This window comes from Lontra canadensis, unplaced genomic scaffold, assembly GCF_010015895.1.
Source record: "Lontra canadensis isolate GAN:19392208 unplaced genomic scaffold, GSC_riverotter_1.0 scaffold1083, whole genome shotgun sequence".
Classification (NCBI taxonomy): Eukaryota; Metazoa; Chordata; class Mammalia; order Carnivora; family Mustelidae; genus Lontra; species Lontra canadensis.
In genome coordinates this window covers 7,163-18,204 of record NW_022632067.1, presented here as the reverse complement: position 1 = coordinate 18,204, position 11,042 = coordinate 7,163, and the positions used below count along the sequence as shown (strand labels likewise).

General features: G+C 53.4%; 1 protein-coding gene across 1 annotated transcript; it reads right to left on the bottom strand.

Annotated features, from left to right (window-relative positions):
- Positions 1–3,951: 3,951 nt before the first annotated feature.
- On the bottom strand, positions 3,952–10,664 carry GML (glycosylphosphatidylinositol anchored molecule like). Its single transcript, XM_032850861.1, has 2 exons — positions 10,511–10,664; positions 3,952–4,241 (listed from the first exon to the last, which is right to left on the bottom strand). Exons 1-2 carry the CDS (start codon positions 10,662–10,664, stop codon positions 3,952–3,954), a joined length of 444 nt encoding a protein of 147 aa, XP_032706752.1.
- Between the last annotated feature and the right edge of the window lie 378 nt (positions 10,665–11,042).

Genomic DNA, 11,042 nt, shown 5'->3' with positions numbered 1-11,042 from the left:
CCTGCACCCCGCTATTTCCCCTGGTCTAACGTGGTCTGCCATATGTCAGCACTGGCTGTCCAAAAGCTGGTCTCCTCTGCCACCGGGTTTCAGTTGTGATGTCTCAGGACGTTGCTCTCCAATTTTTTTAAAGCTCATTTTTATATTAGTTATTCCCTGTTGAGAAAAACTAGACAGACCCGTCTGGTAAATATTTACTGACCTACCATTAACCAGGCACTGAGTTCCCGGTAGGGCAGTGAGGAAGAGGGGCGGCTCCCTTTCTAAGCCCGCCCTGCCTGCACTGAGGAGCCCCTCGGGCATCTGGTCCTGCCCAGATTCCTTGAAGGAGGGAAGGGATTTGCACCCTCTGGGCCCCATTGGCCGTGGAGAAGGGCCGCTGCTGGGTGCGAGGGCTTCTCCCGCTCCCGCCAAGCACGGCTGAAGGGGCCGTGGAGCCATGGAGAAGAGAGCGGCTCCCGGACCCTGCGGGCACAGGCACAAGCGGGCCTGGCCCTTCCATTGCGCCGGCCCATCACCCCTCTGAGCCTTGAGTGGTTCCCATGGGCATTCCCGAGAATTCCCACCCCCCAGGCCCCGGGGAGGACACAGCAAGGTTGGCGTCTGGAAGGGGCCCAGCTCTCTGCTACAGCAGGCGCTCAGTCAGCGGCTCTGGCTTCTCCCGCGGCTCCAAAGTCGCTTCCTTGTTTGCGGCCCTGCTCTGTGGGATCGAGGGAGGGAGGGGGGCCTGGAATGGAAGAGGCTCCGCCGGAGGGATCCTCTGTTGCGGGCAACACACCTGTTCACCTCATGGCCACTTCAGCCCTGGCAGGGGAGCGCGGAGCTCATGCGTGCGGGCCAGGCCGGGAAACCGAGGCTCAGAGGGTCCCTCCTGCTGCACAGCCTCGCAGCTCACCCGGGCAGAGGCGCCCTGCGAACCCCGCCTGTCAGGCCCTCCCCGCACCCCTTCCCCCCAGCGGAGGACCTTGGCTTGGCAGTGACCGCACACATCTTGGAAACAACCTCCCAGTAACGGGTCTCGGGGTCAAGGTCATCTCTCGTTTTGCGCGGCTCCCGATGTCTCACTGTGCGATCGCTCGTGGGAGTCCCTTCCCGTGAGTCCCGCTTGGAATTCCCTGAGTCCTTTGGCGGTGGATGTCCCTGGGCTCTTTCTGAAATGGTCCAGGCGATCTGGAGAGACCCAGCCTGATGATCCTCATTCCTATCTCGTCAGGACTTCCCATGCACAGACTGCCTTGACCTTCACATCGTGGACATCCCCAAGCAGGACACCTGTTCCTTGGCTAGAGGGAACCTGGGCTGAGGCCGCACTGCCCCTGGATGTTTTTTTGCCTTCTTCCAGTCACCCAAGCATAGTCCCCTGCCCAGGGCCATGTCCTGTGTTCATCCCTCAGCCTGAGCGTTCCCCGAGGGCGTGAGTGACAAGAACCCTAAGCCAGCATGAGGGCGTTTCTCCTGGTTGTCGGGTGGGAAGAGGTGTTCCTCCCGCCTTGTGGACATCAGCTTCCTTCTCTTGTCGCGATACTGCCAGACAGACCATTTCCGCCCTACGTCTTCATTGTCGGCGTGGTCTTTCAAAGTCCCGTCCTGGGGTGCCGGGGTGGCTCCGACGGTTAGGTGTCTGCCTTCAGCTCGGGTCACAATGCCAGGGTCCTGGGATCAAGCCCTGCATCGGGTTCCCTGCTCAATGGGGAGTCTGCCTCTCCCTCTCCTGCTTCCCCTCTTGTGCCCACTCGCTCTCTCTCTCTGACAAATAAATAAAATCTTAAAGAAAAAAAAGGAGGACATGTGATCTGATGAGCACTAGGTATTACAACTAGCAATCCTTGGACGCTACAAAACAAATGATGTGGGGCGCCTGGGTGGCTCAGTGGGTTGGGTGTCTGCATTCAGCTCTGGTCATGAGCCTCAGGTTCTGCGGATCAAGCCCCACGTCAGGCTCCCTCTCAGTGGGGAGTCTGCTTTCCACTCTGCCTCTCAGCCCGCTCATGTTCTCTCTCCCTCTCTCTCAAAAAAATAAATTAAAAAAAAAATAAAACTCAAAAACTAGTGCTGTAGTTTATGTTAGCTAATTGAATTTAAATCTTTTTAAAAAAGCATTTGCCGACTTGTATCTGTCCACTGGAATGCGAGCCAACAGGAAACCAGAAAAGAAACCGAGGTTTGTACACAAGTGTTCGCAACAACCACGTTCGCCTCGTGTGAACCATCAGGTCGTTCTGCTGTCGTGGACTGCCCACGGGCTCACGCATTCTTGCGAATACCTTCCTTCCTGCACACCCTTACAAACCACATAGCACCACGTAGATTTTACTGTAGCTTAAGCAGAACATTCACAGTGAAAAGAAGAATCTAAACGCCCCTGGAGATAGCGGCAGGGGTCCCTGGGTGGCTCCTCAGTTGAGTGTCCAACTCTTGACCTCAGCTCAGGGCAGGATCCGGAGTCTCGGGCATCCACTCCGCGTTCAGCGGGGAGTCTGCGTCTCCTCTCCCTCTGCCTCTGCCCCAGCTCCTGCTCTCTCTTGCTCTCTCTCTGTGTCTCAAAAAAATAAATAAAATCTTCTTTTAAAAAAGTCCTCCCCTTCTGTGGGGTTCCAATCGCAGCTTTGATCCTGCCTGTGTCCTACGCCTTCATCCTTTCCCCCTTAGAACTGGACCCACCCGACCCCGGGGGCTGCTGGGCTGGCCTCTCCCTTGACCGATATTGTCCTCATTTCCGTATTTTAAAGATGTCCTGTCCTTTCTGCCAGCGCAGGCGTGTGTTTTCATTTTCACATGTTTGAGATTATACTTTATAGGAGAGGAAAGACTGAACCTGGATCGGTCTCATGACTGGTTGTGAGTGGTCCTAATCTGAGCTCCGTGGCAGGAGAGGGAGGGAGGGGTGGTGCCGCAGGCTGTCGTGCTGCCCATGGAGAGAACGCAGCTGACAACTGTGGCACAGTCGCCACTGCTGACATGACGTCTCACTCTGTTTGCAAACACTGTTCCACGCTCGTGCAGAAATGTTTGCCGGTCTCACAGGAGAGGTCCGAGTGACTGGCTGTTTGTTGAAGCAGGGTGTCCCTTTGGGTTGCCAAGTGTTCTGGAATTAGGTGGTGGGGATGGCTGCACAGTATGGTGAATATGGTAAAAAACACTGAATTACACTCTTTGAAGTGGTGAATTTTCTGTTATGTGAAGTTTACCTAATTTCAAATCCAGTTTAGAGAAGGAGAGCTCGAGGCCAAAGAAGGTATAGCTCTTGTGCTCCCTTCACGTCACTTTCCTGACACAGACCCCGGGCACAAGGAGGATGACAGCACCGCCCAGAAGTCTCCCTGCCGTTTCAAGGCGCTCAGCAGCTGGCTCTGAGCCCCTTACCCCATGACGTCAGCATCTGAGGAGACCTTCTCTCGCTGGCGGGACGACAGGTGCCATCGTGACGGAGGACGGCGCTTCATGCAGGTCTTGGCTCCCTGACCCGCGCGAAGGCGCCGGCACAGTCTCTAACGTCAGGCGCTGTGGGCCGCGTGCTACCTTATGGCCAAGAGCCCTCCTGCCACCACCGGCCCGCCCTGAGAGGGAAGCATGGGGTCTCAGGGGGCCTCAGCTCCCTGTGGTCTGAGCACAGCTGGGACGGCGCTGCCAGCTGACACGTGCGCTGTCCCCACTAACCGTTCTGCTTTTCACTCAAACACTCGATCCCCGTGTGCCGGAGTGGCAGAGGCTTTGGTCTACTTGTGAGATGATGACTGAAGAGGAACAAACGGATCGAACGCTAAAGCCACAAAGAAACCTCCAGGGCAGCAGAGTCCAAACAACGATGCTCTTTATTTCTCTCTCCAAGTAGGCTGCAAAGGGGTAACCCGCCACCTGGGAGCCATGTGGTCAGGGCCCCCGGCTCATGAGGGAGGGACGGATCGTGAACTTGCTCTGAGGAATGGGGGGGGGACCCTCCACGAGGGCTTCTCACGTCAGTGCGTTGCTGACTAGGATGGAGGCAGCACCCAGGAAAAATGCTGACTCCCCCGCGCGCCTGGTCCCTGACAGAGTCTCCTCAATTGTATGCTCCAGGGTGATATCCTTCTCCAGAGAACTGGGTCCTCCATCATTGCAATTAATAGTGTTACAACAACGAACAAAATAGAAACTATTAGTCCTCAAGACTCTCGGGGCTTCAGGGGGAACTTCGGATGGATACACGAACGTGCAGTTGCTCGTACAGTTCTTGTAAACAAGGAGTTCCCGTTCGTTCAAACCTAGAGATACAGACATGAAAATCATTGATGTCAGGCTTTGCTTGCGAGTACCAACGCACACCTCACCCAGTCTAACTAGCGCCGTGCCCACCTTCTACATCCGCAAAAGCTTCTCCGTTGCCTCGAATTCTTCGCTGGTAAAGAATGTCCAAGTGAGGCCTCTAGAGGTTCTGTTTCCTCCTTGAACAGCTTCTCCTGGAAACGTTTTTCTGTCTGCACTGCCACCTCACCTCTGCCTCGGGCTGTCCCCGATGGTCGCTGGGCACCTTGGCATGAGCCGCACGCATGACATGCCCAGCTCGTTACTTGCGCTACGACTCCCAGGGCTCTAGAAACACCGTGGCTCTTGTCCCACAGGATCACACAGCCCCTGGCGCGGAGCGCCCCGGAAGTGTGGCCTCACCTGATTTTCTGCAGTTGGAGCGGCCCCTCGGCCACATGTTCCCAGCTCTTGGCCCAACACAGAAACTGGCGATGCACGCTCAGTGCCAACCTGCTCCCCAGCACAGACTGGACGCTCTGTCCCAACGAGGGTCCCACAGTGACTGTGATCACCTCAGTGGCGGGCACACCCAACAGCCTCGACCAGCCAGTGCCGCTGGAGCCAGGCTCCCTCTGAGGCCTCCTTCGCGAGTCCTTGAGCTCGAGTCCTCGGCTCTCGCTCATGAGCCTGCCCCCGGGGACCCGTGTTGACCCGCGACTTGTTTCCTGGGACTTGCCGCAGCTGATGTGCCGTTCACGGCTCCGGGGTTACAGAGAAGGAACGAACATCCGGCTCCAGGCACTTGTTTTCTTTCTTTGCCACATGAAGGACTCTTGAAAGTTCCGTACCATCCTGTGGTCGGCCGCCGAGGGGGTTTCCAGGAAGAGTTCGTAACGATATAGGCAGCGTCAAAGTCCAGAAACAGAACTGGATGAAAACCCTCATTCCCGCTTTTCTTCCTCCGTCAGGCATGACGAGCAGCCAACGCCAAAGATAAGAAGTGTCTCGGCGTGTAAGCCTGTGTGTCAACTTCGTCCGTCCTTGAACGTTGTTGTTGTTGTTGGACGTTGTGATTACGGACTCCTGCATTGTCGTTTTGGTGTCTGGCTCCTCCTGCCTGCTTCGTGTTCGGGAAACCCACCCCTGCGTCAGGGCTGTTTCTGGCTCTTGTCTATCCCCAAGGAGCATGACAAGGGATATTCTGGGCCTCATCCGGAGGCGAGCGTGCAGGATTCTTTAGAGCTGATAATGCCGCGTCCTTAGGGTGCGGACGCATGGCTGCAGCAGATGCTGCTGAACACGTTGCCAGGCCCGTCGTACCTATTCACGCTCCACAGGGTGGTGGACACTTCGACGTCTTGCCACCCGTGACTAGGCGTTTGTGAACGCGGAACCATTGCCTTTGGGGTGCCGCATCAAGGCTCAGACTGGCGTTTCCACCAAAAACGGTGATGTTGAGCTTCTTTATGTAGACTTACTGCCCATGTGGGTATCATCTTCTGGTAACATCCTTCAAGCCGTTTTGCTCGAATTTCTATGCAGTGATCTGCTTGTTCAACTGTCGATCTGTAGGACGAAGGTCATTTTATACACCGGGTACAGCCCCTCAGCAGAGCGCCTTCAAGTGCTCTCTCTTCATCTCTGGCATCATTTTCACTGTCTCCGCAGTGTCTTCTCGGGGGCAGAAGTGTTGACTTTTTATGTAATCACACCTGCCACTTTGGCCACATGAGATCAGCACTATATTGTTCGCTTTTCTTAAGTTCATAATTATCCAAGGATACAAAGATATTCTTCTGTTTCCCTTCAGCTGACATCTTAAAATTTATCTTCTTTAAATCCAATTCAGGGAACGTCTACGGTATTACGAGTGTCAGATGTAGAACCCCATGACTCATCAGGTGTGAACCACAGCCAGTTCTCATCCAGCCAGAGGCTTCCTTAATGCTCATCGTCCAGTCACCGCGTCCCCATCCCTCACTTCCAGGAACCCTCAGCTTATCTCCTGCAGTTAAGAGTCTCATATGGTTTCTCTCCCTCTCGGCTTTCAGCTTATTTTGTTTTTCCTTCCTTTCCCCTACATTCATCTGTTTTGTTTCTTAAATTACACATATCAGTAAAATCATGTGGCATTTGTCTCTCTGAGTGACTCATTTCTCTGAGCATAATACCCTCTGGTTGTATCCATGTCATTGCAAATGGCAAGATTCATTCTTTTGACGGCTGAGTAATACTCCATTATGTGTGTACACACACACACACACACACACACACGCCATCTCTATTCATTCTCTGGGCACTCCGTATTTCGGGGATTGTGGACACTGCTGCTATAAACATTGGGGTGCATGTGCCCCTTCGGATCACTATTCTTTGGATAAATGCCCACGACCCCCTCGCTCTTTTTGTATTTACAAAGAGATCCACAAGACACCCAAAGCTGCTTCTTTGGTGTAAAGTACATACGGTCACTGAGGTCCCATCTCCCACCAGCTGTGAGTGCAGACAAGCCTCTTTCCTTAAACCTGCAGGGCCGAAGTCATCAGAAAGCATGAAACCAGACACACCTGAGATCTCCTTCCCCCTCTAAAGGTCTATTCTTCAACCTTGACACCAACATCAGACTGTCTGAATTGACAAAATGGTATAAATCATCTTGCGAGTTAAGAGCGCCATCCTCCAGTTTTTCTCCTCTCCCACAAGATTGTCTCGGGCACTCCTGCCCTTCATAACTCCATAACATCCCAGTATTTAGTTCAACTTGTATGTCTCTGCACAGACACACTGACACAGACACACACACACACACACACACACACTGACCTACTGAGACTCTGACTGGAGCAGGACGTTCTTAGATTAATTTGGGGAGAACAGCCACGTTACGTCTACTGGGCTTCACCATCTAACCACGTACATTTTTAATTGCTTTTCCACTAAGGGAAATTAGAGAATCGATTCCATTTACTATAGCACCAAGAACCATAAGATACCTGGGAATAAACCTAACCAAAGACGTAAAGGATCTGTACTCGAGGAACTACAGAGCACTCATGAAAGAAATTGAAGAAGATACAAAAAGGTGGAAGACCATTCCATGCTCTTGGATCGGAAGAATAAACATTGTTAAAATGTCTATACTGCCTAGAGCAATCTATACTTTTAATGCCATTCCGATCAAAATTCCACCGGTATTTTTCAAAGAGCTAGAGCAAATAATCCAAAAATTTGTATGGAACCAGAAGAGAACCCAGATCTCTAAGGAAATGTTGAAAAACGAAAATAAAACTGGGGGCATCACGTTACCTGATTTCAAGCATTACTACAAAGCTATGAACACCAAGACAGCATGGTACTGGCATAAAAACAGACACATAGACCAGTGGAACAGAGTAGAGAGCCCAGATATGGACCCTCAACTCTATGGCCAAATAATCTTTGACAAAACAGGAAAAAATATACAGTGGAAAAACGACAGTCTCTTCAATAAATGGTGCTGGGAAAACTGGACAGCTATACGCAGAAGAATGAAACTCGACCATTCTCTTGCACCGTACACAAAGATAAACTCGAAATGGATAAAAGACCTCAACGTGAGACAGGAATCCATCAGAATCCTAGAGGAGAACATAGGCAGTAACCTCTTCGACATCAGCCACAGCAACTTCTTTCAAGACATGTCCCCAAAGGCAAAGGAAACAAAAGCGAAGATGAACTTTCGGGACTTCATCAAGATCCAAAGCTTCTGCACAGCAAAGGAAAGAGTCAAGCAAACAAAGAGGCAACCCACGGAATGGGAGAAGATATTTGCAAGTGACAGTACAGACAAAAGGTTGATATCCAGGATCTATAAAGAACTCCTCAAACTCAACACACACAAAACAGACAATCATATCAAAAAATGGGCAGAAGATATGAACAGACACTTCTCCAATGAAGACATACAAATGGCTATCAGACCCATGAAAAAATATTCATCATCACTAGCCATCAGGGAGATTCAAATTAAAACCTCATTGAGATACCACCTTACACCACTCAGAATGGCCAAAATTAGCAAGACAGGAAACAACATGTGTTGGAGAGGATGTGGAGAAATGGGAACCCTCTTCCACTGTTGGTGGGAATGCAAGTTGGTGCAGCCTCTTTGGAGAACAGTGTGGAGATTCCTCAAGAAATTAAAAATAGAGCTTCCCTAGGACCCTGCCATTGCACTACTGGGTATTTTCCCCCAAAGATACAGACGGAGTGAAAAGAAGGGCCATCTGTACCCCAGTGTTTATAGCAGCCATGGCCACGGTCGCCCAACTGTGGAGAGAACCAAGATGCCCTTCAACGGACGAATGGATAAGGAAGATGTGGCCCACATGCACTACGGAGTATGATGCCTCCATCAGAAAGGACAACAACTGCATATTCAAAGCACTCGCAGGAAATACAGAAAGCTCCTGTGTAGCGTTGCTCAGTCACTTGCAAAGGAACATTTGGCAAGAGCACGGCGCGCTGTCACAGCCAGGGCACTGGCTTTCAAACGGTCAGTTGTATCGCCGCACTCCTCCCTCAGACGGACCCACTGACGTCTTTGCCGCCCAGATGCCAGCCACGGACCCTCGTCCGCACGCGCACAGAACTAACCTGGGGTCCGCTTCTCTAAGTTGGTCATTTCGAGCACGGCCTCAACTGGGACCACGGACGGTCACTCCTGGGGTTCACCCTCCCTCGTTCTACAGAAGCCCCAGACATTCGCTCAGGCCGGCGGATCGGCACTTGCTCCTCTTTACTGGTGGGAGCACCCGCAGGGCGGCCGTCCCATGGCTTCTGTACCCTTTACGCGCTGCAGAACAGCCGGGATGCTCCCCGGCCGGGCGCGTTGCACGTTCATCTGCTATGAGCAGCCGTTTTACTTAGTTACTCTGGGAAACCCTCAGAAGTGCCTTTCCAGGCACGTAGAGTAGCCGCGCATTCCGTTTGTAAGAAACCGGACCCCGTCTCGGCTGCCCCAGTCTTCACTGTCACTGGCGCTGTGTGAGAATCTGGTTTCTTTACCGTCCTGGCCAGCATCTGGGGTGGTCACTCTCTTTGACTTTGGCCACTCGGATTCAGGACGCCTGACTGTGTGTGTCAATGGTCATTTTGCCAGTGGCCCAAGATGTTGAAAATCCGTTCATGGGTTTATCTGCTACGTGCGACTCCGCATCGGTGAAATATCTCTTCATGTCTTTGGCCTCGTTCTAGCGGGAGGGGCTGCATTTTTGCTGTTGAACTGCGAGAGCTCTGTGTGTGCTCAGGACAGCGGTCTTTTGTTGGGTATGCGGTCTGCACGCTTGTCCTCCCGCCCGGAGCCTGCCTTTCCATCCTCCGAACAGGGCCTTCTGCACAGAAGCGCTTCTCATTGCTGGGCGTCCCACACCACCAATTCCCTTCTGTGGGTCCCGCTCTGGAGGCCAGGCCAGGCCCTCTTTGCTTAGCCCCCGACACCAACGATGTTCTCCTCGGCGCTCTCTCTTCCTCAAAGTCATAGATTGTACCTTTTACACTTAGCCCATGGTCCTTCGGAGGGAATTTTTGAATCCCAGTTGAGGTTTAGCTGAAGATGAATTTTCGCCCGATGCACTTGAAGAGGCGATCTTTCCCCACCGACTGCGCTGGCACCGTTGCCCAGAACCCCTGGGGCACGTGTGTGGAGTCTTTCTGGGGTGACAAGTGGTCACTGGCCGCCGGTGCTTCACGTTGCTCAGCTTAGGGCCCTGGGGAGTGGGGCGCCTTTCTCAGGGCCCGAGAGCCTCTGAGTGAGAGGCGAGAGCATGCTGGAAGGTCCCGACTGCCTGACTTTTCTGCCTGAGCCCACACTTGGTCTTGGCATCTGCGTGAGGTAGGTGTCGCCCTGACAGGGCCATGCCGTGTCTGCTTCCTGGGTCTGCTTATCTGGAAGCCTCTGGCAACGACCAGAATCTAATGGGCCACGAGGAACCACCCAGGTTACACAGGGCTGTCAACACACACGACCGGGCCTGCCAGGGGCTGGAGCCCTAGAGAAGCAGCCACCCCCGAGCCCGCGAGACAGCTCAGGACATGTGTACACTGCAGCCCGCCCCGCCAGACTGTGGGGCTCTCCACGATGGTGCGCACTGCCCTTTGCTGGGCTGAGCCTAGTGCCTGGGATGTGCTCCCAGGATGGGGCAGGGCGGGCCAAGGGCCGGGGACTGGGTGCAGAGAAAGAACCGACTGGACTTGCTCCCCATAATGGACTCTACACAAGGCATAGGAAGGACAGACAGATACTTACGAACAGAGATTGTCAGGCAGCGCCTCAAATTTGAGGGACACAAGTTAGATTGTGTACAGTAGAAGTTGTTGATGGTCCAACAGTCGTAGCACCTCATGTTGTAGGGCCCTGAGGGAAGACTCAGCAGCATCAGGCTCGCGCATCTCTGCCCCATTACCACCGGCTGCGCCCTCCCCTGGCAGCTGACCCTCCCCCTGCCTTGAAGGCCGCTCTGCTGTGGCAGCATGAGCGTCTCCGCAGAAGCCGGGGCCTGTTCCTGTTCCCAGATGCCAAGGGGGGGAACCCTGCGCTCTGCAGATAAGCCTCATCTGCCCAGGAAGCTTGAGAGTCATAAAAGGCCCGCGCCCTGCCAGAGGCTGCTGGACTCAGCCACCCCTGCCCGCTCCAGATGAGGAAGGGCCTGGCCGTCTCCTAGCTCAGGGACACCCAGTTCCCCGCCGTGTCCACAGTCTGCACTGATGACAATGGTCTCTGCTGGCTAAAATGACAGAAATTCCCACTCGAACCCCTTCTCCGATCAGGATATCACAGT